The sequence below is a fragment of the Populus nigra genome, chromosome 5 (assembly GCF_951802175.1).
Source record: "Populus nigra chromosome 5, ddPopNigr1.1, whole genome shotgun sequence".
Classification (NCBI taxonomy): domain Eukaryota; kingdom Viridiplantae; phylum Streptophyta; class Magnoliopsida; order Malpighiales; family Salicaceae; genus Populus; species Populus nigra.
This window is the reverse complement of record NC_084856.1, coordinates 3775352-3802247: the sequence shown is the minus strand read 5'-3', so window position 1 is coordinate 3802247 and position 26896 is coordinate 3775352. Positions and strand designations below refer to the sequence as shown.

Genomic DNA, 26896 nt, shown 5'->3' with positions numbered 1-26896 from the left:
AATCAGGACAGCTCTTATGTGGTATAATTAAAAACTTGAGTTAGACAAAAAGTTGAAACTGAAGGTTTTAAAATTGACTCACTTAATGAGGTTTTAAAACACTAAAAAAAAACTTTACCCTATTAATATTATTTTTTTGTATTTTTTTAAAAATAATCTGATCACGAGAGAGCATGTACTAATAAACTAGTTTTATGTATAATAGATCAAAATGAGTGATTTTTGAAAGAAAAAAAAACCTATCAAGGCAGATTTTAAAAAAAATGAAATGAAATATCCTTTATTTGCAGGAAAGTGAATGCCTTTCTGCCAGTAAATTTTATGAAAAATGATTTTTTAAAAATTAGATTATTTTCTAATCATATCTTAAAAAATGAATTAGAAACTTTTTTTTGTTTGGAGAAAAATACTAAAAAATACTATTTTTTAATTTTAGTTCTTTTAAAATAGCAGGATTTTCTGAGTTATCGTTCAAAAAAAAAAAAACTTTCTTTATGCCTCGTCCACCCATTTTCTTTTCCCATCCCACTGGTGTTTTTATTTTTCCTAATATTCGTAGCAATTAATTTGGGCCTATGGAAAATGGCAATGGTATCTAGTGGTCACCCAAGAAAATCAGAGCCGTTCTTTCTAAAAACTATGGAAAGAAACTTCTTTTCTCAACAAGAAAATATACCATGAATTTTCATAAAAAATAAAATAAAACTAATAAATGTTGATATATATATATATATATATATATATATATATATATATATATATATATATATATAGACACTCACACTTTAACTTGGAAGGATACTGGCCCAGCAACTAAGAAGGTGTTCTTCCATATTAACCAGCAAAATTCAAACTTTAGATCAAACTATGAAAGCAAAATTCTCAAGATGGATGTCCATAACTTGTTACTCTTAATTTTCAAATATGTAAACTCTATAACAATAATAGAAAAAGATAAAGATTGAAATTACTCTAACTATAAAATAAAATAAAACAAATATAAATTATTATTATTATTTACTATCAACATGATAGAAAAATATTAATTATTATTATTATTAATATTATCAAATTAAATAGAGAAAAAATATCAAATATGAGCATATGCCATATATTCAAAAACAAATTTGTAAATCACTGACTCTCAAAATAAAATGAGTATTTGACAGAGAGCGTTGTAATTTCTGTTTTTTAATGTTTTTTTAAAATGTATTTTATTTAAAAAATATTAAATTGATAATTTTTAATATTTTTTAATAATTTTAATGTACTAATATAAAAAAATAAAAAAATTTATTTTCTAAGTAAAATTTACTTTTAAAAAACACTAAATACAACAATACCAAAACCAAGTCTCAGAAGGAGTATATGATCTGGGCTCAGGCTAGTAAGAACTTTTACCGAAGCAGTCCAACCCTACTCAAGAGAAACCCAGCCCATAAACTACGATATTTAATATTCATAAATGCCAAATTACAAATTTGGAAAGGCCCGCCACTTGACTAGTGGTTGGTGGCACATACCTGTCGAACGTGGAAAGTTTTCGGACCTAGATACTGTTATGTAATCTTCGCAGATACAGTTCTGTCCAAGTTCAGAAGTGAAAGAAAGGAGAGGAGAGAAAAAGGCCATACAAGTTCTTGAGTCAAAGGGAAGCCATCATCATGGCTATGGCTATGAATGTTAGTCCATGTTTTTGTGTTGCAAGTAATAGGAGATCAGGTAATAGAGTGAGAGCTGTTGCCTCTGAGGATCTTGTTTTTTCGAAGATAAAGGATGATAAGGTGAAGTTAGGTGGGTCTGATTTGGAGGTTACAAGGCTTGGAATTGGTGCTTGGTCTTGGGGTGATACCAGCTACTGGAACAACTTTGAATGGGATGGTACGTACGTATATGCTTCTGCTGCAAAATTTTAAATCACCGATCAATTCTTTTTATAGAAGATGATATGGTAGAATTAATCATGACTAATTTTGGATTATGCTTTTGTTGTTGTTGTTCTTCTTCTTTTTTTATGAATTGCTTTATTCAGTTTTGTATCCTCACATGTTTTTTTTTTAAAAAAAAAAATTATGCATATTGGTTTTGCATTAGACTCCAAATTCTTATGTGTGATACAATAATATATGTTGTCGCTGAGAATTGCCATGTTCATTTTACTAAGAAATTGTGCAGGTTTTATGCTGGATTTTGTTAATGAAATGATGGCATTGTTTATTGCTCACTGAACTTATGGATACATTCAGAACTCTCATCTGTTTACATTTGCTGATTTCCCCAACTTCAGTACCATCCTCATTGTGACATCTTAGTTCTTACAGATAATGCTTGTTAAATTTTATGGCCTCCCGTTTTATTTATTTGCTCCACAAGTGCTCTACATGTTTGTCTTTGTAACTAAATGCTGTCTGAATTTCTTCTCCATGAAATATGTTAAACGTTTCCTCTGCTTTGCAATGACGGCAGATAGGAAAATGAAGGCTGCTAAAGCAGCTTTTGATACAAGTGTTGATTGCGGTATAACTTTCTTTGATACTGCTGAAGTTTATGGATCTAGGGTGAGAAGTGGATATTATTTTCAATTTCTTCTCACTAAACAGCAATGGGAAACTTACAGACATCAGTGTGTATTTGGCAGTTCTCATTTGGAGCCATAAATTCCGAAACTCTTCTAGGAAGGTACATTATTAAAATTGAGCTATGATGTCCATCTGCTATAACATCAGTATCAATGATTTTCAGCTTAGTTTATCTTATCATCTGAACTTCATTGGTTGCTTAAAGATTTATCAAGGAAAGGAAAGTAAAAGATCCTGAAGTGGAGGTAGCTGTTGCAACCAAATATGCAGCATTGCCATGGAGGCTGGGACGTCAGAGTGTTCTAACTGCCCTTAAGGATTCCCTCGATCGCCTTGGACTTTCTTCGGTAGAGCTATATCAACTCCATTGGTAGGCACTTTACCAGGCTATGTGATTTCATTGTGCAACTTCTTTTGACAAAAAAATGCCACTCATAAAGTTTTTGTGCTGGTTTCCAGGCCTGGAATATGGGGAAATGAAGGTAGCTCATCTGTTACACCATTGTTTCATTGAGCACTTGACTGCATTTAGCTAATCACACTCGAATTCAACTCAACTAGGCCTCATTCTTGACTGCATATAGCTAGTATAACTGAATTTTATGGAACTCGATTGCATTCTGTTTCAGAAGAAACTTAGTTCAATGGAAGTTAATTTTCAGGATACATTGATGGTCTTGGGGATGCTGTTGAGCAGGGTCTTGTGAAGGCTGTTGGTGTTTCAAATTACAGTGGTAAGTTCCTAATTCCATCAGTTTGAACTGCGAAAAGGAATTTTAGAGTTTGATAGGTTTGACTATATACTATTGTCTTTTTTTTCCTCCACCCTCTCCTCATAACTACTTTTGCAAAAAGTATTGGAGGCACTTACTATACAGCCCATCTTTAATTGAACATCATGGCCTGCAGTCTTAGATTACTCCTCCTTAAGTTGTATAAGATGAGATTTTAATTCCTTAATTCAGCGAGCCGACTTCGTGATGCTTACGAGAAGCTTAAGAAAAGAGGTATTCCACTGGCTTCAAATCAAGTGAATTACAGCCTCATATACAGGGCACCTGAGGAGAATGGTGTGAAGGCAGCCTGTGATGAACTTGGGGTCACTTTGATTGCATATTCTCCTATTGCTCAAGGTGAGGTTCTTATAGCTGTTTCATGCTCTATAATTTTCGTTAGGGTGCTATATATACAATTGTGAGAATTTTCGGGGCATCTGGCCAGGACTAAAAAGTTGCAGGTTCAAGACCTAAGAAAAGTCAAACTACATGGTGGGCATAAAACGCTCAAAGGTGACATTATCTCTGTTATATTTGTTTTCACTGAGAGGTAATAAACCTTTGGAATCTACGCAGGCGTTCTTACAGGAAAGTATACACCAGAAAATCCACCAAGTGGTCCTCGAGGCCAGATTTACACTCCCGAGTTTCTAACAAAGGTAGAGACTTAAAGTTAAAAATATATATATAATCATTAAACCCTACCCTATGGCTGAAGCTCCTTGCGTTCTGCAGCTCCAACCTCTGTTGAACAGAATCAAAGAAATGGGAGAGAACTATAGTAAAACTAACACACAGGTCCACCCTTGTTCTTTTAATCTTTTCTTTTAATCTTTTAACCGGTTCCTTTTTCTTTCGATCTTGTTCAGTAGAAGCTACTTGATTCTTGTTTAGTCATAACTGATCAATGCTTAAATTTTTAAGTAAGGTTTCGGTCTGTATAGGTGGTATTGAACTGGCTAGTAGCCCAGGAGAATGTCATTCCGATCCCAGGGGCGAAGAATGCTCAACAGGCTGAGGAATTCGCTGGTGCACTTGGTTGGAGACTTACCAGTGAAGAGATCGATGAGCTGCGCTCCTTGGCGATGGAGATAAAACCTGTAACCGGTTTCCCCGTTGAAAAGTTGTAAATTTGCACAAGTATAAGGAAAAGTAAAATCACATCATATACAACAAGTTACAATAATGAAGAAATAGACTTTTCTGATGCTAGTCCTATAATTTTCAAAATAATTGAGCCAATGGTCCCTGCTGGTTACCCTGGAGACGAGGGTACTCGTCCATTTTGGTGTCTATTTTGATAGTAATTATTTTTTAAAATATTTTAATTTTAAAATATATTAAAATAATATTTATTTTTTAAATTTTATTTTTGATATCAATATAAAAATATACAAAAATAATTAATTTAAAATAAAAAAAATGTGACCGCAAAAACAAAGGATTCCGACGGCAGAATTGACAATTGCAAGCAAGAGAGGTATTTGTGCCAAGGCTTCCAGTTGGCACATTCTTTCTGGGCTACTCGTAAATATTAATTTCAAGCACCATAAAATTTTCTATTTCTATATGGTATTCTATTAGAGTTTCTTGCTAGTTTCGAATTTCAAGTTGTGTCTGTTCTTGCTATTTAAATTATTATTACATAAAAATATAACATTTAATGATAATTAAATTAAACAATAATTAAATATATATTAAAATTAAATATAATTACAATACCAGCAAATACATCATCTGATCGACGTCAATCCTGCAATTGCAAAATAGAAGTGTTTATTATATGAACATTATAAGCATGTTTTTTATACTCATAATAATACTCACCCTGATTATCGTTTAAACGTGAACGCTTAATATGAGTAGATGATTTATCACCTCAAGTGCGTGGCATCCTGTGTAATAATACTCGTGATTGATGTAAAATTATAATGCTTAAAATATATTGTAATAAATCATAACATTATCTAATAAGTTTTATATAAGTATTCCCGATTAGGATATGTTTTTCTTGACATACATGGCCTCGTTGATTTACGTTAGCGCATATTTAGGGGTAAAATTAAGGTGTTTATATATAAAATGAACTTATAACCCCAGTTAAAATGGTATCTAGAACTTTAAAACATCTCCCAGAATACAGGAACACCTTCCAATTGTTGAGAACATGCTTCTAAGGGATCTGCTGTGGATATCAGCTGTGCGTTCCTTTCTCTGATTTCATGTGCGATGTCCTTTTCATGGAGTTCGGGCGTTGTTCTTCATGCCTTGATTTGTCACCGATTTTCTTATTGATCATTGATGGCTGGTCCCCAAATTCTGTCCTCGTCTTTGGTTACTGACCTTGTAGGCCGTAGCTGCAATCTCCTAGCTTTTGGGTCCTAAACTGTACATCCTGTCATGCCAGAGGGAAGGAGAAAAAAAAAACAAAAAAAAACGGGTGGTGATGCAGGGTCGTGTTTCATATTTTTTGTACCATTGCAGAAGAAGTCTATTTTATTTTTATTCCCACTCATAATTTTGTTTATTTATTTCGTATTTTTATATAAATGTCCTAAGATTTCTTTTTTTTTTTTCTTGTTATGATAAGGATTAGCAAGAAATATATATAGTTGTAAAAATATAAGGTAAAAAATTTTCAATTTATTTTTTACAAATCAAAAATAAATTTCTTTTCATTTAAATTTTAAGTAAGTCATCCATATTCATATTTTTATCATTTAAAATAATTATTTTATTATAGGTTCTTAGAAATTGAATTTATGAAAAATAACATGACTAGTGAGTTCACTCACCAAACATGCTAAGCTTTCACGGGTGAAATTAGTAAAGTGGTTAAGATAATTGTTGATGTGATTTTTTTTTATTTATTTGACGACAATGGTTTTTTTTTATAGATAAAATAGTATAGTTTGAAGATATTATTTTTTATAAACACAACATTTTAATATTATCGAGATTCAGAAATGAGATATTTGATACATGTCGCGTTTCTAAACTGCGACAATTAATGTCGTGGTTATGGTTAATGAAATGTTGCATTTTTTAACCTCAATAATATTGAAATGTTAGAGTTCGTAACTGTTTTAAGAAATGGCTAGACATTTGATAAAACAACTGAAAATTTAAAGTTATTTTACCATTAAATTTCTCCATATCAAACTTTACCACCAATGTTACTTTTTGTGCAAGTCAACTAACAATCATGCAAGCTCTGAAACTAGTTTATTGTGGAAACAACCCTAAAATCTCAAATTAATTGGCATGTAGAAAAATATAAAAGAGCAAGTACAATCAATTGCACAAACACATACAAAATTTATATGATTTGATAACTTAGACCTACTTCACAAGCAAGATGATCAGAGAAATATATTATGAGAAAATATAAGATTACAAAGTGTCCCACATAATTCTCTTTCATTTAAATTCTCAAAGTAACTCAAACTGTTTTTTTCTTTTCTCTAGCCATCAAAGTGTAAAGAATAAAAGCACCCCCAAATAAACTTTATTTAAAATATGATAACTTTATGTTTTTATATGAATTAAGTACATAGGTATTTTTTTTTATCATTTGGACTTATAATTAATACAAATCCAACAAGTTATGTATTGAATATTTCAACAAGTATTTTTATTATTTTTATTTGAATATATTTTCAATATATATTTAGAATTCACGCTAGGAGTTAGTTTCATTCACTTATGCATAATTTTTAATATGCATGTTAGAAATGTATTTTAATTTTTTATACAAGCAAGTATGATAATTTTTTATTATAATTATAAATTTATCATGATTTTATATATTGTATAAATATAAATTAAACATATATGATTATTTGTCTAATATCAATCTAGTAATATTTTGGACAACAATTTGTTTTTCTTTCTTCCTCTAAGCTAAAGGAGCAAGGTACAGGGAAGGTGAGAGAAAGGTTAGTCCCAAGTTTAGGAACACAAGGAGAGAGAGAGAGAGAGAGAGACTAATCTGCAGATAAGGTACCCTCCTTCAAAATCCAGCACCAGCCAATCAAACCATTTGGAACGATTTCCTGATGACAAATGTACAAAAAAAAATTATTTAAAGTAAGAGAAAATTAAAATAATTTTAAATCTTTTTCAAAATACTTAGTGTTGGGAAATGTGATAACAAAATGTTTTTTATTCGAATTATATCAAAATAAAATTTTTTATTTTTAAAAAATTATTTTTGATATTAATATATAAAATAAATCTAAAATTAAAAAAAAAAATTGGTAAGAAATATAATTTCAACCCGTGTTCTAACCCTGAAATAAACAAAGTATTTATGACCATGTTTAAATTACGATGTTCTCCTCCGCGAAATTATTAGCCAGGCCAAGAAAATATCAAAAAGTGCAGTCACGTCATGTAATTTTCGCTTGTCTTCTACCGAGCTTGCTTTCAAGTAACGACGGACATCTGCAAGACTTTTTGTTTCTACTAAACCTGTGCTAGTACTTACCTGGTCTGAAATTTTCAATACTAATTAACTTCAAGTTCTAGAGTCTTGAATATTGGAGAAAACCCACAATTATGGCTACGGCTATGAATGTGACGAGTGCATGTTTCTATCTTGAAAGTAATAGGAGATCAGTTCATGGTGTGAGGGTTGTTGCTTCTAAGAATTTTTCCGTTTCAAAAACAGAGGAAGACAAGGTGAAGTTGGGTGCGTCTGATTTGAAGGTGTCAAGGCTTGGACTTGGTGCTTGGTCTTGGGGTGACACCGGCTACTGGAACAACTCCGAGTGGGATGGTAATTATTATGAATCAAGATTTTAAATCAAACTAGATGAAATAAGAAATTCAGTCTGGTACTTAAAAATTTATGTATTTTATTGGCTTGTAGACAGAATTGCAGTACTTTTTTGAGATAATTACTGATTACTATATCTAATAACAAATTCTGTCATTGTAGAAACAATTATGGAAGTATTGTGCTGGTTTTTGTTAGCAAATTGATGGCATTGTGTTCATTCAAGCTATAGAAACATAAAGAAATTCTTTGTTTTCATTTATTTGCCGATTTCAAACTGATGATCCCGGTTTGATATCTTATACATGACGCCTACTTTTATTTATAACTTCACAAAATCAATTTTGTTCTCCTTTTCTTTCCTCTTGCTGAACAATGTTAAGAGTTCTCTTCCGCTTTGCAACAATGGCAGATGCGAAAACGAAGGCTGCCAAGTCGGCTTTTGATGTCAGTATTGATGGAGGTATAACTTTGTTTGATACGGCTGAAGTTTATGGCTCTTGGGTGAGGCGTCCATGTTATTCAGTTTTACTGTTTCTCCTTGGACTGATAAAAAAAAAACTTGTGGATCTAAAAATGTTATCGTTATTGTACTTGCAGCTCTTAAATGGTGCTGTAAACTCTGAAACTCTTCTAGGAAGGTACACTGCTGAGTTCTAATTATAAACTTTCATTGCAAATGGTGTTCAGCTTATTGTTTTTATGATCCGACTTAAATGGTTTGTTGTAGTTTCATCAAGCAAAGGAAACAAAAAGATCCTGAAGTGGAGGTAGCTGTTGCGACCAAGTTTGCAGCTTTGCCTTGGAGGCTGGGACGTCAGAGTGTTGTAAAGGCGCTTAAGGATTCCCTCTCTCGCCTAGGACTTTCTTCGGTAGAGCTCTACCAGCTACACTGGTATGCAGTTTTTAACCTGGTTATTTGTTAAAATTTGAGTCTGCAGCTCTTTGGCAAGACATGTTGCTGATCAAGTTTTTTGTGCTGGTCTTCAGGCCTGGAATATGGGGAAATGAAGGTGGCTCATTTGTTGCACCATTGTTCATTGAGCAACTGACTGCATTTATCTAACCCTGTTCCTGAGTGCATATAGATACAGTAGAATTGAATTCTTATAGAACTCAATCTTAATTATTTGGACTCGGAAGAAGCTTAGCTCAATGAAATCAATTCGTTTTCAGGGTATATTGACGGTCTTGGAGATGCTGTTGAGCAGGGACTAGTGAAGGCTGTAGGTGTTTCAAACTACGATGGTAATTTTCTAATTCCAGCAGTTCAAACTACAAAAAAGATAACGAGCACACAACATGCAGTCAATTTCTAATTGAACATGACATGGAAGAGTTTTGGGTTTTTCCTCTTTTAACTTTTAGATGTGATGAGATATTTTTAATTCCTAAATTCAGAGGGCAAACTCCGTAATGCTTACAAGAAGCTCAAGGAAAGAGGTGTTCCACTGGCTGCAAACCAAGTAAATTACAGCCTTATATACAGGCAGCCTGAGGAAAACGGTGTCAAGGCTGCCTGTGACGAACTTGGGGTCACTTTGATTGCCTATTCCCCTATGGCTCAAGGTGAGCTAGCTTCGTTTGGTGCTTGTTTCATGCTCTATGGTTTTCACTTCGGTGCCCCATATCTCATACAGTTGAAAATATCTATTTGGCCTTCCAAGTTCTAGTCAATGGAGCAATGAAGCCACTTAAATCTCAGTTTTATTAGAAAATATTGTATCTAACCACCGTTGTTTATTGTTTTTAGTGAGGAGCGATAAGATATCTTTTTGGGATTTATGCAGGTGTTCTTACAGGAAAGTACACACCAGAAAATCCTCCGTCTGGTCCTCGAGGCAAGATTTACACTCCCGAGTTTCTAACAAAGGTAGGAATTAAGAACTTTAAAATTTATAAAATTTACTATGATCATCAAATCCCCATCCATAAAGCTGAAGCATTCTTGCGTTCTGCAGCTTCAACCTCTGCTAAAAAGAATCAAAGAAATAGGACAGAGCTACAGTAAAACTAACACGCAGGTTCATCCTGGTTCTCTAATTCTTTTTCTGAGCTTTTTTTCTGAAGAAGCAGGACCACCTCCAAATTAGAACGCTTTAATTTAAGCGAGGTTTTGATCTGCATAGGTAATCTTGAACTGGCTGCTTGCACAAGAAAATGTCCTTCCAATCCCAGGGGCCAAAAATGCCCAACAAGCCGAGGAATTTGCCGGTGCGCTTGGTTGGAGACTCACTAGTGAAGAGATCAATGAGCTGCGCTCCTTGGCACAGGATATAATTCCTCTAGGTTTTGCTCAAACAATAGGGAAATAAGATCACGTCTCAGAAGTTACCCAGTTAGCTGTAATAGTAGACTGACTTGTCACGGTTGTCATCTGCATATTGTAATCTTCAGGACAAACTAAAGTGCATGTTCAAATCCATGATTAATCCAGCAATATGTTTGAAGCAATAAATATATGGCACTGCTACAGATAATGATTAGCCATAGAGTCCATTTTAAAGAAAGAGAAATTAACAGCGATCAAGCAAAAATGATTTTATTGTTTTCTAGGTAGGCATGAGATTTAATCAAATTGCTCCTAGGTGCAGGCATGAGAGTAATTAACAGCTAGAGTTCAGAGAGATATTGCATTAGGAAAATTAGACAAGGTAATCATGGAATAAACCTAGGGGCAATTTGAAATTGGACAAACGGCCATGGGGTAAAATTAATATTAGACAGATAAAATCAAAGTGACGAGTCTGAGAGTGTGGTTGTGGCTGTTTTTCAAAGTACTTTTCGTGCTGAAATGTATTAAAATGATGTTTTTTTTTTATTTTTAAAAAATTATTTTTGAGATCATCGCATCAAAACGATTCAAAACATATATAAAAAAATAATTTTTAATTTTTTTAAATTTTTTGAGAACACGTTTTAATCGAGTTTCTACTAAAAAATAATTAGATATTCATGTTTCTTTTAAGATTGAGTATTTATTACCTATGTATTATTTCATATAAAATAAAATAGTAAGATATATATTAGAAGTGTATGTATATAGGGGTGTTCATTTTTGGTTCGGTTCGTTTTTTATCAAAAAAAAGTAACCAAACCGATTTTTTTAAAAAACCAAAACCGGTGCAAAACAACCGGTTTCGGTTCGGTTTGTTTTTTTAGAACAAAAATCGGTTCAAACTGGTTTGGCTCAGTTTTTTTGGTTTGACTCAATTTTTTCTGGTTTTTTCGATTCTAGGCTTAAAAAACTGAAACCGAACTGAACCGATCAGTTTTTTCAAAATTTTAATCGGTTTTTTTTACAGTGCGATTTTTTAGGTTATTTTTTTTCCTGTTTTTTCGATTTAATCGGTTTTTTTAAACACCTATATATATATATATATATATATTAAATGATGAAATCATAAATGTTACACACACACACGTGTATTATGTAAATATTTGTATATATTATATTGTATTAAATAATACAAATGCTCTTTATATATAACTATTTAAAAAATATTTAAAATATTTTAGTTTATTTTTAATTAATTTTGACAATATTCATATCATATATCATTATAAAATATACCTTTTCAAAAATTATATTCATTCAAATCAAATCAGTCAATTCATCACATTGAAATTAACAATATCTAAACGATATGGGGGAATTACTGTTTCTCCACACCTAAATTACTATGAATTACAATAGTAATTCACAGTATTTTTTTCTTTTTTTTTTTTGTATTTTTTCATTTTTTTTCCAATTTTCTCTCTTCTTTTTTTCATTTTTTTCTTTTTTTCCAAAATTGCTTTCCTTTTTTTTTCATTTAATTTTTTTTTAAAAAATTATCTTTGTTGATTTTACTTTTTAAATATTGAGCTAGTTAAAAATTTTATTTTGTAATTTTTTTTTAAAATACTGTGGATTACTACGGTGTTTTTCCACATAGTTTTTCTATTTTATTTTTTTATTTTTTCAAAATTATATTTGTCGATTTTTTTTAAATTTAGTTTTGTAATTTTTTTCTTTAAAACATTATTGATTGCTACAGTGTTTCTCCGCATAGTTGTTTTTTGTTTTTGATTTTTATGATTTTCTCCGAAATTATATTTTTTTATTTTATTTTTTAATATTGAGCTGATTAAAAAATTACAGTTACAATATGTGAGGAAAGCACTATAACTTTCCTTGCAAATTACTGTGGATTGCTATAGTGTTTTTTCTCATATGGTTTTTTTTTTTTCTGTTTTGTTTTGTTTTTTCCTAAAATTATCTTTGTCAATTTTATTTTTTAAATATTAAGCTGGTTAAGAATTGCAATTATAAGTAAATACAAGTTTTTCCTCACAAAACATTATGGATTGTTACAGTTTTTCCTCACGTGGTTTTTTCCAGTTTCTTTTGTGTTTTCTTTTTTTGTAATATTTTTTTTTTAAATTATCTTCATCGATTTTATTTTTTTAATATTGAGTTGGTTAGAATTTAATTTTATAATAAAACTTAATCATGTGAGGAAAGCACTGTAGCTTTCCTCACAAAATATTGTTGAAAATTACAATTACAAGTCATTACAAATAAAGTTAAATAATGTGGGGAAGCACTGTAGCTTTCATCACAAAACACTATGAATTGCTACAGTGTTTTCAACATGATTTTCCTCTCTTTTTTGTGTTTTTTTAATATTTTTTTCCTAAAATCGTCTCTGTCGATTTGATTTTTTTAATATTGAGCTAATTAATAATTTAGTTTTATAATTTTTTTAAAACACTGTGAATTATTGTAGTGTTTTCCCATATTATTTTTTTATTATTTTTTTCAAAATTATCTTTGTCCATTTTTTTAATATTAAGTTGGTTAAGAATTATAATTACAATAAAGCTAAATCATCTGGGGAAAGCGTTGTAGTTTTTTTCACAAAACACTATGTATTGCTACAGTAATTCTCTAAATGGTTTTTTATTTTATTTTATTGGGGAAGCACTGCAGTTTTCCTCACAAAACACTGTCAATTGCTACAATGTTTTTCCTCATGGGTTTTTTTCCTTCCAAAATTATATTTGTTGGTTTTTTTTTAATATTAAGTTAGTAAAGAATTTAGCTTTGTAATTTTTTTTGCTTTTTATTAATAGAAAAGCTAAATCATGTGGCGAAAACACTATATCTTTCCTCCCAAAACATTGTGGATTGTTACAAATCATTTTGTTCAGTTTCTAATTTTTGATCACCAACACAATTTTTTTTCCTTGTCATGAAATATCGGCTCCATCATACCTTTAGTTTCTATTATTTATCTAGCGTTGATTCATAATTATAACATTATTAAATATTTTTTTTATATAAACCCGCGACAGTACGTGAGCATGCATCTCGTTAAATGGTAATTCCAGTGTATGATTGTAGTTTCATTTGACACCCGTTTTGACTTAAATTAACAAATAATAGGAATTTAAGAAATCAATTTGAGAGAGGCTAAATGTACGAAATTTTAATTAAAAAAAATCTATTTCTTGCGACCTCGAACATTTTGACCTCTAGGATTAGTCTTTTTGTTAGATTGTAATTGCCAACACAACCTTTTGCCGACTGTTGCTATGCGCATCAGAATTATCATGGACCTCCAATGATAATAAAAGGCACCTCCGATGTTTTGCGAAATTTTACTTTGGGTTTTTTTTCAAAGTTTCTCTTTAGCCCTTTAAGTTAGAGGATCAAACATTTTAGACCAAATCTTTATTTTGTTTCTTCGTTTGAAAGAAAAGAGAAAGAGAGTTGCAAAAAAAAAAAAAAATTATTGGTTGGCCAAGATTTCGATAGAAAAAGTTGCTCTTGATGTTAATGAGTTCCTTTTAATAAAATGAGTTCTATTGAGGTATTTTTTAATCTTTATCTTACTTGAAAAGACAGATCAATGCTTGAAAAGTTTTCAAATTGGATTGATTTTATATTAGTTGTTTGTGTTATTTTTAGATTTGTGAAGTCAATTTCTATATAGTTTAGATTTTATTTTCTATTAAAAAACACTTTAACAATATTTAGATAATTTTTTTATATAAAAAATAACAATCCAACCCACAATAATGAAGTGCGGAACATGATCTAGTCTACTTTAAAAAGAAGAAGAAAGGAAGTTACTTGATGGGTATCTTTAGAGGCATTCTGTACTCAATTTATCGGCGTTCCATTCCTTGTTTTCATATGAAATCTACCCTGGACACGGAGAAAACTCCATAAATGAAGAGGCTTTTGGATCATGATGCCATGCGTGAAATCTTGATATGATTTGTTCTTCTTTCTGTGATATGCAGAGACAAACATAGCACTTGACGTCGAAGAATGAAGATGTTTCTTCCTGATAAATACAATCGCTTTAAACTTTCTACAAGAATTACACAGTTTTGTTAAAATAATATTTTTAATTTCTTAAGTATCAAAATGATATCAAAATATCAAAATAAAATTATTATTTTTTAAATATGTTTGAGATTTATCCCAGTGTAGAAAGGTCGATGGAGGGGCCACTCAACTAGCAAATTAAAAGAGCATGACAGTGATATATATATATATATATATATATATATATATATATAAAGAATCTAATTCCAAATTTAAGAAGAAGAAGGAGGAGAAGAAGAGAGCTAATAAAATCCAACTGGGCCAATATGAAAGCATATCTAATCCAAACCCAACCAACCACCATATGGATGAGATGCAATAAACAGTGCTTCTGACAGTATTGGTCCCTCCTAAATAAATCAATCAATCCAAATTACAAGTATTTTTAAAAATTTATTGGTGATATAGGACATGAAAATAATTTAAAAACATTAAAAAATTAATTTAAAATTTTTTAAAAATAATTTTAAAACACAAAAATGAACGCCCTCTTCTTCGCATTTCAGATTACACGCTCTCTTCCTTCCTGGTTATTGATCTCCTAACCCCTCTCCAATTTTAAGGACCATAACATCAAATTTCCAGTAACCCCAGATTTATATCACCAAGCTGGCCCACGCAGAAGAAACTAACTCACTGATCATATGACAGGTGGACAACATGTAAGTAACTGCAGATTAAAAAATGAGTGGTGTGACTACAGAATCTTTCCCTCAGGTCTCAGACACTCTTGAGAGTCTGTGTCATGTCCTTGTTTTTGTAACTGAGAGTTGAAAACAGACACACTTCATTTATCTCCTCTCTCTGGGTCCAGTCCATTCTCAAATCTCTCATAACACCCATTTCCTCAGTTTTTCAGAGAGAGAGAGAGAGAGAGAGAGAGAGCGAGCGAGAGGGAGGGGTCATATTGGAAGTAGTCGAAGAAGTTCAGTCTGTTGTACAAGGGAAGTTTGGTAAGGTCAGGACTCAGGAGTGCTTTGATTTCATCTCCCACTTGTGGGATAGGAGTACCTTTTGAAGTCCACTTTGTTAGATTCTTTTTTGCAGGCCAGAAGAATGTTTTTTTCTTTTCCTTTTTCCTTATATTCTTCTCTGTCAAGGTTCTTTTTCTTTACAAAACATTTGTGGGGGGTTTTTTAGTTCTTGAGTGAGTAAATGGGTTTCCTTGAAACCTCTTCTAAAGACTGCACCTCTTTGTTTTCTTGAGGTTTTTCCAATGAGTTTTGTTTTCAAAATCTTCTGTCTTTAATTGGTGCTGATCTTGTTTCTTCCTTCTCCTCCTCGTCTTCTTCTTTCAAGTAGGGTGCTTCATTTTGTTGCCTTTACTTTCCTTTTAGTCTGTTTTATGAGACTCAGTTTTGATATTATTTGATTCCATTTCATGGTTATTTTATTAACAAGTCAATTAATTTACTAATTATGTGTTAAATGGTTTATCCTCGTGTGTTTTCAAGGGTATTTAAGCTTGTTTTTAAATGTGTTTTTTACACAGAAAGCAGTAAAATAATATTTTTTTAAAATAAACAACAGGCTTACTCTCAAGTACCCGTATCTTACTATTTTATAAGAGACAGATAATGACACAAAGTGTTATCTTTGTTTTGACTGATAATAGCTGTTAATGCCTTTTTTCAACTATTTAAAACTTCCCTTTTGTATTGTGCTTAACAGGATATCTGCGTCTTCTCAGCCATGAATCATTGTATTCCTGATTGGAATTTTGAGGGTGATCTTCCTGTCTCCAATCAGAAGAAACCCATAGAGTCTGTACTTTCTCTAAAATTTGATTACTTGATCTTTAAAGCATCTATCTTTGTACAGGTTGTTGATTTTGGTTGCCCCATCTTTTACCTTTTGCAGGCCAGGCAATGACCTAGTAGAGCTGCTATGGCGAAATGGGCAGGTAGTTTTGCATAGCCAGGCACACAGAAAACCAAGCCCTCATGTTCAAAAACATGATTCACCAACAGTAAAGGGCAGTGGGTCAATTCTGAATTCAAGCCATTTGATTCAAGATGATGACGCTGTGTCTTGGATTCAATACCCTCTTGAAGATTCTTTTGAAAAGGAGTTCTGTTCCAATTTTTTCTCGGAATTGCCACCACCACTTTCTGATCAAATTTTGGAAGAAAAGTCGGCTAAATTTGATGCCTCGGCACCTTCACAGCAACAGCATCAGCATCAGCATCAGCAACAGCATCAGCGACAACTCAACAACAATAAACCTCATGTGGTTTCTGAATTTTCAGGAAATCCAATGCCCCCTCCAAGAATTCAAGTCCCGGAGAAAAATCATGCTGGTGTAGGAGGATTTGGTGAAGCTGTTAATGCTAACTTTTCTCAGTTCTCCGCCCCCTTTAAAGGCGGTGATTTTAGAACTGCAAGTGGACAATTTGGAGGCCAGGGGTCTGGAAACTCTCCACAAGGGGAGGTCAGGGAGTGTTCGGTGGTAACAGTAGGGTCAAGCAATCAAATTCCACATGATCGTGATATGAGCCGTGCTTCTAGTAATGCTATGGGGACTAGTACTGCCTTTTCTACTGGACCATCCATGGATGATCCACGAAAAATAGTCTCCCAGAGTGAGAGAGGCAAAACTGAGACACTTGAGGCTACTCTTACCTCATCCTCAGGTGGATCAGGTAGTAGTTTTGGTAGAACATGTAAGCAATCTGCAGGACCTAGTAGTAGCCAGAAAAGAAAAACTATAGACACAGAGGATTCCGAGTACCAAAGTGAGGTGGAAACACAAACTCTCCCTTCATCTGCTTGTAAATTTGTTAAACATTGTATGATGAACATGAGTTATGAATGATACAGGCTGCCGAACTCGATCTCGATTCAATGGCAGGAAACAATCCAACCAAACGATCAGGATCTACCCGCAGGAGTCGTGCAGCTGAAGTGCATAACCTCTCAGAAAGGGTAGGCATACTTGATCTCATCACGTTTTAAGATTCAAGATTGTATTATTAGTTACTCAACTATTGTCCACTTGTATGCAGAGACGGAGGGATAGGATTAATGAGAAGATGAGAGCATTGCAAGAGCTCATACCTCACTGCTACAAGGTCTTCTTTTCTGAACTTTTTAGTTCAAGTTTAACTATCTATCCCTGCTACTCTTGTCTTTGCATGCCTGAGACACTTTCTGTCTAATCACCTGTGGTTAGCCCAAAATCTTTACCACGGTATGCAGTGTTCGAAAGAAAAGCTTAATATATTTATGAAATAATGATTGAATAAAGAAACGAAGTTAAGATGTATTTGTGGCAAGTGATTAAAGGATAGATTTGGAAATGAGCATTTGTGGGAAAAGGAGATGTAGATGAGAGCAAGTCCACGATGTGAAAAAAAGGGAATGATCACCTTGGCCTTTTGAGAATATATGACCAAAGATAGTGGCCTAAGAATTGTCCAAAATTTCCTTGGTGTTCAGCCTTAATAATAGTGGAGTTGAATCGAGCACTTTTAGTTGAATTATTACATAACAAGAGTATAACATAGAGCTCATTTTGCTCCAGACTTTTATTCTTTTACTTCCAAAATGTCCCTCCTGCTATGAAGTTAAGCTACTCCTAATGTTGCAGACAGATAAAGCATCAATGCTGGATGAGGCAATTGAGTACTTGAAGTCACTTCAGTTACAACTTCAGGTGTGGTATCGAATCTTGTAAAACCATAGTTTGGGCTTATCATTCTCCATTAACTCAATTCAAGCCACTCACAATTTTTTCTAGGTGTTTCAGGTAATGTGGATGGGTGGTGGGATGGCCCCTATGCTGTTTCCAGGAGTGCAGCATTTCATGTCTCGCATGGGAATGGGTCCCCCTCTGCCTTCTATGCAAAATCCAATGCATTTGCCTAGGGTCCAACTCGTTGATCAATCCATTTCTATGGCTCCGACACAGAACCAGGGAGTAATGTGCCAAACTCCAGTGTTGAATCCAGTTAATTTTCACAACCAGATGCAAAATCCGGCTTTCGCTGACCAGTATGCGCGTTTCATGGGCTTTCACATGCAAGCCGCTTCTCAGGTTCCATGTTACTCCTCGTTTCATGAGATAATAATTTCTGTTGTATGGCTTTTAAAGTAATGTAAATTGCTTTCTGGTCTCTTGATCAGAAAATAATTTAGTGATAATGTTTGTTGCTGCATTGGTTTGGTCTTGCAGCCCATGAATATGTTCCGGTTTGGCTCGCAAACAGTACAGCAGAATCAAATGATGGCACCAACAAGCAGTGTTGGCGGACCCTTGAGTGCTGGAACCGCAGTCAGTGACGCTCCTCCAAGTGACAAGATGGGTAAGTCTTTCTATTCTCTTTACCTTCCCGGAAAATACAGTTCTATCTGCTAGAACATCCCAAACTTTTGAATTTCTAGATAAAGAATTCGACATGCTGAAACTGATTATTTTTTTAAAATATTTTTTATTTAGAAATATATTAAAATAATATTTTTTTATTTTTAAAAAATTATTCTTCAACATTACTATATTAAATTGATACAAAAATATAAAAAAATAATTTTAAATTAAAAAAAAAAACAAATTTTATTGAAACTACAAGCCAAACCAACCCCAGACACGATCAGTGTCTTAATTGTTTGGGCATATTTGTCCTCCCAAGTGGATGATAGTGATCCAACTTGAGGGCATTGATTGGATCTGAAAGAAGCAAATGCAGCCAATTACTGGCTTATCTTTAATTGTCATCCTTTCAAGCAACGAATGGTCCAAAACCAACTTGTTGGGGTTAGCCACAAAAATCTTTTCCTGTCATTCTGCCCTACTTACAGCCATATGTCAGGCTAAATATGAACTGTATTTGGTATCATTATTCATGGCTTCCACTAATTTCCCTTTCTAGCCGTCCATGGCCCCAGAACAGAACTGTTCGCTTTATATAGCACGTTCCCTTTTCACGTTCCTTTTTTTTATCGCACGTTTTCTTGTTTAACTTGTTGTCGCGAGTAGATACTGCTTAGTGCTTAGCTTAGCTAGTTAAGTCATTTCATTGGCGTCTTCCAAGTGATCTCCCTCCAAAATCTTTCTCGCACCGGAGATGAGGAAGAGCCATCCTCAGGAGCTCAAGGTCCAAAAGGCTTCCCAAGTAGCTGAAAGGGGAAAAAAATCTGATGTCACAAGTGCGCCGCACCATCATTTAAAATTGATCTGACAACATTTTTCTGATGTGAACAGGTTAATTGGTGAATATGCATTCTGATCAGGTGTTTATGGTCCCCCGGATGCATAAATCAGGACCATTGCAGGGTGGTGGAAGCAACTTCCTAGTGCATATGCGTAGCATTTAATCTCTTACCAATCATCTGCCTTCTGAAATAGACGCAATCATATTTTCTTTGTTCATATCCTGAAATAGCTGTTACAAGGAATAAATATCCCCATAGAACTTGTTCGTAACCATTTTTTATTGAATGTAATAGTTTTGTTCGCGTGTTGCTGCTAACTGGATGGAGACAGCACCACTTTTGTTCCTTTCTGCTAACACACACACACACAAAACAAGATTTGTTATCTCAAGATGCTAGTTGAGTCCTGCTCCTGCAGGGAGCAGTCTTTCCCGCCGACTGCCTCCAAATTTTCTACAGCAAGGCCCTGCTTCATATTTGTGCTGTTTCATAAGCTGTGTCGACGCCAGGGGTATCGTATTTGAACGGAGGAGCATGCTCTTAGACACGAACGGTAACTACATTATGGCAAGATACAAATTTAAATTAAATTATTTTGCTCGGTGGGATTGGAAGCTATTAAGGGCTCACTCATTCGGCGATTGGTGTAAAACAAAATCTAATTTCGAGATAAATCTACAATCAACATTCTCTCCGTCCATTTTGTCAGCTATACTAAAGCTGTTAATTTCGAAATCTGGCAACTGGAGGAAATCTTTGCAGATAGCATTCAACAATCAACATGGTAAAATGCTTTTATCTTGCTCTAAAACTAGCGAGTCAACCTGCAAATTGACTGAAGGAGTGGTGGGGGAAGTATCGAGATTAAAGATAGCCAACTACTTTTTGATGTTGAACACCACGTATCTGTATCACTTTGTTGCATTGCCAGTGGTCCCTCGAGTTTAGACATACGGCTTGTGGGGACTCGTCTTTATTACAAGAATTTACGCCTCTTTTTTCTTGTCAATCTTATTGGACGCATGTGATGCACATAGAGTATGGAGGAGGACGTATTGTAAGATGGGTTTTAGAATTTGAAGAAAATTAAGTCAGGGAAAGACAAAAAGAAAGATTGAAAATGGATGCAATATATGCAATTTGATGCGAGAACAAAACTGACAGCATTAATATTGATGAATATTGCAATAAAAAAAAAAAAACTGAAAATAACATGTAATTCGATAATGTGTCTATATCCACCTCAATGAAGAACTTTTAAACCGTCTAAGAAAATTTAACCGCCCAAAGAATTCTAATTATCCGAAGAGTATTAATAATTTTTTTCTAATATTTCTTTACTTTACCGTGAGAACAATGCCCCCACATCACTCAACCTATTAATTGTTCATGACAACAAAACATGAAATAAATTCTAGAGAGGGAAACGTCGTCGTTCCACTACAAGCATATGTATTTATGAAGCACAAACTACAACACAATCAAATTTTAGATTTATATTCATTACAAATTGCCTTTATTTTTAAAATATTTTATGTAGAATTAATATTTCGAAAAACTTGTTTTTTTTTCCCTTCAACGTTTACTGATTTTTTGAATTAGTTGTTATCATGTGTTACATCCCAGAGGGTCTTCGTTCCATTCAGTAATTTCAATTTATGTGATGATTAATTTTTTCTCAATTAAAAAATATTTTAAAATTCATTAAGAAAAATATTAATTAATTAAGAGATCTTACTACTGCTAAGTATGCATAGAAGTACAATAGAGGAATATATACTAGAACACCAAACTATGACCATAATTCCAACTAGCCAGAGTAATCGAAGAATCATTTTTTCTTTGAAATTAATGGATAGGTACTGGTTTTTTTATTCTTTTTTTTTCTTTTAACCAAAAAGGATGTCACTGCATATACGAAGATGTTCTTCACTTTCTCCGAGCTGGACGTGCACTTGGAGAGCCAGCATCATCACCACTGTAATCCTTTTCCTTGGAGATTCTCACTCAGCATCGTCCTATCTTCTTACAACCTTTTCATCTGTTCTTTCTTGGAGTTGCAAAATATACTGGATTTCTGGGTCCAAACATGTTATGCTTTTGAAATCAAATAATTTCCCCCATGCAAGTTGTGATTCAACACAGAGAGAGAGAGAGAGAGAGAGAGAGAGAGAGAGAGAGAGAGAGAGAGAGAGATGCATGGGATCCACCAGAAGATGTAACCATACAAGGCGTTAATATATGGAAGCCATTCAAAGATAATGGTGTGGACTCCTTTATTTTATTTTATATATCTGCTCCCTATCTTCTTCTTGATGTTGAAAGGTAGAAAATGATTGATGTAACATTTTGGTCCTACCGGCCTTTGCAAACTTGCCTAGTGTTTTGTAGCCGAGTTTTTTTTTTTTTAAAATACAAGTCCTAATTAACAGGAAATTATTGAGGAGGGGAAGCCACCATTCCCCTCCTCAATTTAACTTATTTTATTTTATTTTATTATTTAATATTAGATTTATTAAAAATTAAGTTTTATAATTTATTTTAAATTATTTTTTATAAAATTATTTTAGTTCTATAACCCGAGTTATAAATTTTATAGGTTAACTCAATTGACTCTATTTTTTTAGAGTTCTTTATCATAATTTTTTTTATTGCATCCTCCATTATTTGGGTTTATTAAAAACAAGTTTCATTTTTATTTTTTGCTTTATATGAGATTTTGAGTAACATGTTTGATTGGTTGAACCAGATGGACTCGAATTTTTTTATCTTTTTTTTTAATTTAATTCTTTAATGTTGGATTTATTAGGAATGAATCTTCATGATTTGTTTTAATTTTTTCTTATTGGGTTATATCGGTCTCATGATCTAAGTTTAACATGTTAACTCTGATTTTTTTGTCTTTTTTTAATTTTATTATTTAACATTGGATAATATGTCGTCGTTTTTTTAGAATTGAGTTTCAATATGGTTTTTTTCTGAAGTTATTATAATTTCATAACCAGCGTCGTGAATTTTATATGTTAATATGGATTTATCCAGATCTATTTAATATGTTGTCGTTTTAATATTATTTTTAAAAACATGTTATCTTAAAAAAAATTTAGTCAAACTATGTTTTTTTTCTCGGCATCTAGGTTGTTTTTAAACTTGCTAAATTGACCCGGTTGTATTAAATCAATCTCTACATAATTTAATTTTTTTTAAAAAAATCATTAACAATGCATGAATATTTTTTTTAATTTTAAAAAATAATAATCTTACTTATAGCGTAGTAGGTAAATGATCTAATTGAACACTATTCTTGGTCATGTTCAAAGCCCTCGAACCCGATTGCCCAGCCCACTTGGAGCAACCGAGGTGGTAAGAGACACTCCACGACTGTATTCGTCCTTAATGTTGATTCAATAATCAAATCTAAAATGATGTCTCTGCGCACGGAGAAGAGTCTTAATCTCTTATGATTACTAATCCTTTCTTTTAGACAAATTACTTTAAAATGTTGTTTAACTTTTGTGATTACTTTAAGCAATGTCACTCTCCTTGAAAGTAGAAGCCTGATTAAAAGCACGTGTGTAGTAATAATCCCGACATGGTGAAAAGTTTTGACTTTTTAAGAATAAGTACGGACGATATAGGTGTTCAGCACTAACTCGTAGATACGATCGATTTTTTCTTTGCATAATCAATTGATAAAACTATTGTAAATATTATGAAAAATACTCTTTGAATATTTTAAAAATATTTTAATTATTTTATTTAATAATAAAATAAAAATTCAATCAAAATAGAATGACCTTATAAAGAGAAAAATAAAAAAGATCTAAAATTCAATTACCAGCGAAGCAAATATTGAAGGACAAACTAGAAAAAAACAAAAATAATTAACTAGAGTCAGCATGCCAAAATCACGACCATGTTGTAAGACCGAGATAACCCCACATAGAAGAAATTGAATAAAATAATAGAGGTCAACTCTCAAAATCAATAAAAAAAACTCAAGTTAACTCAGGTTAACTCAATTAACTCATGACTCGGGATATAAGATTAAAATAACCTCATAGAAAAGAAAGTGAAAAAAATCATGAAATTCAAGGTTTAATAACCTAATATCAGATGATGAAATTGAAAAAAAAAATTAAAAATAACCTAAAAATACCAAAGTTAAATCTAGTTTTTGAAACTCGTGACCCAAATCATGAGGCTGAGATTACCTCATATAAGGCAAACATGAAAAAATCATGAACCAAAATTCGTAGTCATCCAAAATAATTAAAAAAACAAATAATAATCAAAATAATAAGGACTAAATTTGGTATAAAAACTAAATGAAAGAAAATAATAAAAGACTAAATTGAAAAATAAAACAAGTCAAGAAAATGATTAAAAAATAGCAATCAAAAGAATGAAGATAAAATCGGATATAGAAATAAAATAAAATAAAATGATGAGCAATGAAGTTAAAATAAATCAAGAAAATGATAAAAAAATAGAAATTAAAAGAATAATGACCAAATTGAATAAAAAAATCAAATGAAATAAAATATTAAGAGATAAGATTGAAGAAAAATTAACATCAAAAGGTATTAAAAGTGAAACAAATATCAATAAAAAAAATAAAGATCAAAATTAATACAAATATAAATTGACATGACATATTTCATTTCTGGAAGGGTTGGTGTGAAATCTAAAGGGAGGAGAGAGAAAAGAATAAGGAAAAGAAAAAACAATCAATCGGAGCTCAATCAGAGCTCCATAATGCACACGCACCTGTTCATCGGAAGAGAACGACGCGATGTTTCCAATGTTGTTACAGTAGGAGGTGTTTGATCTTTAAGAGGCACCGCACGCTCTGCTCAAAGAAAAAAGACACTTCCCATTCATTAGCACTTGTTATGCATACGCCAGCAACTTTTATTTTTTTAATTATATTTATATTTGTTAAAAGAATGAATTGCCTTTGTTCAAATCGATAATAACTAAAAAACTATGATGAAAATATAAAAAATCTCATGGATGTTAATTTTAATTTTTTGCTTTTAAGGATAGTCATTTCATTGTGCAATCAAAGCAAAAAAGGATTGAGAAGCCCATGAATCCTAGTTTTTTTTTCTTACTTTTAAGGGTAATAAAATCATTTCACTATGTATCTAAAATGTAAAAAGACCGATATGTTATTGGTTACTATGATAATAATACATGGACCCTCTTGTGAAGTTCATCCAATAACTAGTTAAATGATTTTGTTTTTTTTTAAATAGTCATTTTATTATTTTAATTCACAGGAACATGTGTCTTGATGAAGAGTGATAAATTTGGGTGTATCTTGATTGTTTGTTATGGAATGTCTTAGAAATGTCAAAAAAAAATTCTAAAGAAATAATGGCTTTTTTTATTAATTTTTCATAGACAGTGTCAATTGATGATGTTTCAAAATCAAAAAAAGCTTAGGAATAGGGTTTTTTATGGTTGGATAATGGGCTCAAACAAGTTTTCTTGCTATTTGATTCATTCTCCATAATTAAGAAAGGTGATAGTTTGATGTAGGAATCTTAATACTTGCAAAACAATCCTCATTTAATGGATTTCGGGACTCTCGAATGCTTAATTCGATATCTTTGTAAAGAGAGTGCAATAAATATAAAAAAGGTTGTTTGTTTTTGTTTTGATATGAAATAAATGCTCTTTAAGAAAATGGTATTATGTGTATATGGTGAAAATAAAAAAATTATGAACCAAAGTGATTCAGATGATATTTATGCCTCTTGAACCTTGTCTTTTTGCTTGAATATAGGGATTGGAAAGTCATTTCATTTTGGTTACATTAATGATGCATAAATATTCATTACACATATATTAATGATGGATAAATATCTTTTACATAAACATTAATGAATGACAAATATCTCTAATACTTGTATTAATAAGAAGACAATGTAGTAGGTCATGAGAGACTCTTATACACATAGAGATATAGATGAAATAGGATCAAGGCTAAAAAATCTAGGTCGGTAAAAATTCCAGAGGACCAGGTGTTAGGTGAAAATCACAGGTCTAGACTCAAAAGACTAGACTCAAGCCACACAACGTGGCCTAAAAAGCATCAGGCGCTCGGCTTGGCACTAAATCCAGGTGTGTTGTCATGGCCCACAAAGCACCTGAAGTTGGCCTAGGCATTTGGATTAGGTCCAAATCTGACTTTATACCTTTTAGAGTTTATATTGTCATTAAAATAAGCTTGGACTAACTAGAACATGTTTAAAAAACACTAATAAATCTTGTTGCATCAATTTTAAGCCATGATTTTGAGTTCGATTTGAGAAACAGATGTGAAGAGGATTTTATAGGTTCTTTAGTTTGCGTTTGGATTGATAACAATAGTGGGAGTGATTGTTAAAAAAAAAAATGGTGCATGTGACTGTAAAATACGGAAGAAAACAAGTTCTTAAAGAAAACAAAATTGGAGGTCCTATGGATGGATTTTCTGATAACGATAAAATGAATTTATTTAATTCACAAATATGTTGATCAGAGATCTTGCAATAAAATTTAAAATTTGTATGTAAATATGTTGAATTTTTTTAAAAAAAAATCATTTAAAATTTATTTACAATAAACGAAAAAAAGTCTAAATCAAAACTCTACCGTAAACTCAAGGGGCCTATTACAATAAAGTCCATGCTTAAGGGCCCGAGGAAGGACCGTGAACCTGAGCCAAATGTTTTTGTGACAAACAGCAGGTTGTCTATCAAGAAGAAAGGATTTTATTGCTGCTGCATCGTTCAATAGCCCCCAATTAAGCTGTAACACAAATTTGTTACAAAGCGTTTGAAGAAATATATTAACTTGATTAATTGTTCATTTAAATAGTTAAATCAACCCTATTATTTTAGTTGTATTTACTAGTCTATTTCTCGCGCTTTCATTGCGAGCTCGACTTAAATATTTTTGAAACATAAAAAAATAATGTCTAAACCATTAAAAAAACAATTCACCATTGTTTAAATTTAAAAAATCTAAAAGAGGGAAAGGAAAAGGCATATAATTATCCCGAGAAAAACATTAAAAAAAAACAATTGTATTTAAGAGTATATTAATACCAAAAACATCCACTCAATTATTATTTTGATTACCAGCGTGTTTTTTCAGTACAATGGAAAGAAAAAGAACAAACTAATCGCCTCTGCGGTAATTGATGCCCATAGAGCTTGCGAGAAGAAGGGGGACA

The 26896-nt window shown here is 32.3% G+C and overlaps 3 protein-coding genes across 5 annotated transcripts; all 3 read left to right on the top strand.

The window, feature by feature from the left end:
* The first annotated feature begins 1536 nt into the window (after positions 1-1536).
* On the top strand, positions 1537-4567 carry LOC133695357 (uncharacterized oxidoreductase At1g06690, chloroplastic-like). The gene is made up of 10 exons (XM_062117306.1): positions 1537-1881; positions 2467-2558; positions 2639-2679; positions 2785-2949; positions 3039-3061; positions 3242-3313; positions 3545-3712; positions 3932-4014; positions 4091-4153; positions 4300-4567. The coding sequence occupies exons 1-10, from the start codon at positions 1665-1667 to the stop codon at positions 4483-4485; spliced, it is 1110 nt and encodes a 369-aa protein (XP_061973290.1). The 5' UTR covers positions 1537-1664; the 3' UTR covers positions 4486-4567.
* Positions 4568-7810: 3243 nt separating this feature from the next.
* On the top strand, positions 7811-10593 carry LOC133693611 (uncharacterized oxidoreductase At1g06690, chloroplastic-like). The gene is made up of 10 exons (XM_062114856.1): positions 7811-8135; positions 8548-8639; positions 8736-8776; positions 8866-9030; positions 9126-9148; positions 9312-9383; positions 9537-9704; positions 9926-10008; positions 10097-10159; positions 10265-10593. The coding sequence occupies exons 1-10, from the start codon at positions 7916-7918 to the stop codon at positions 10448-10450; spliced, it is 1113 nt and encodes a 370-aa protein (XP_061970840.1). The 5' UTR covers positions 7811-7915; the 3' UTR covers positions 10451-10593.
* A 4678-nt stretch (positions 10594-15271) lies between these two features.
* LOC133695290 (transcription factor PIF4-like) lies at positions 15272-19985 on the top strand. Of its 3 annotated transcripts, none has more exons than XM_062117210.1 (9): positions 15272-15470; positions 16189-16280; positions 16378-17257; positions 17338-17442; positions 17523-17588; positions 18107-18172; positions 18257-18553; positions 18692-18821; positions 19718-19985. In XM_062117210.1, the coding sequence occupies exons 2-9, from the start codon at positions 16210-16212 to the stop codon at positions 19720-19722; spliced, it is 1620 nt and encodes a 539-aa protein (XP_061973194.1). In that variant the 5' UTR covers positions 15272-15470; positions 16189-16209; the 3' UTR covers positions 19723-19985. The 3 variants fall into 3 exon arrangements, with proteins under 3 accessions (XP_061973194.1, XP_061973193.1, XP_061973195.1); XM_062117209.1 differs by having other exon boundaries at positions 15272-15475; XM_062117211.1 differs by having other exon boundaries at positions 15273-15475; positions 18266-18553.
* Positions 19986-26896: the final 6911 nt, after the last annotated feature.

What these genes read in the sequence shown, in the direction of transcription:
- LOC133695357 (XM_062117306.1), top strand. Translation starts at nt 1,665, where the DNA reads ATGGCTATGGCTATGAATGTTAGTCCATGTTTTTGTGTTGCAAGTAAT. An exon ending in ATATTCTCCTATTGCTCAAG is followed by an intron (nt 3,713 to 3,931) that starts GTGAGGTTCTTA and finishes GAATCTACGCAG; the next exon opens with GCGTTCTTACAGGAAAGTAT. An exon ending in ATAGTAAAACTAACACACAG is followed by an intron (nt 4,154 to 4,299) that starts GTCCACCCTTGT and finishes CGGTCTGTATAG; the next exon opens with GTGGTATTGAACTGGCTAGT.
- LOC133693611 (XM_062114856.1), top strand. Translation starts at nt 7,916, where the DNA reads ATGGCTACGGCTATGAATGTGACGAGTGCATGTTTCTATCTTGAAAGT. An exon ending in GAACAACTCCGAGTGGGATG is followed by an intron (nt 8,136 to 8,547) that starts GTAATTATTATG and finishes CAACAATGGCAG; the next exon opens with ATGCGAAAACGAAGGCTGCC. An exon ending in GAGCTCTACCAGCTACACTG is followed by an intron (nt 9,031 to 9,125) that starts GTATGCAGTTTT and finishes GCTGGTCTTCAG; the next exon opens with GCCTGGAATATGGGGAAATG.
- LOC133695290 (XM_062117210.1), top strand. Translation starts at nt 16,210, where the DNA reads ATGAATCATTGTATTCCTGATTGGAATTTTGAGGGTGATCTTCCTGTC. An exon ending in ATTCCGAGTACCAAAGTGAG is followed by an intron (nt 17,258 to 17,337) that starts GTGGAAACACAA and finishes TGAATGATACAG; the next exon opens with GCTGCCGAACTCGATCTCGA. An exon ending in TGCATAACCTCTCAGAAAGG is followed by an intron (nt 17,443 to 17,522) that starts GTAGGCATACTT and finishes ACTTGTATGCAG; the next exon opens with AGACGGAGGGATAGGATTAA.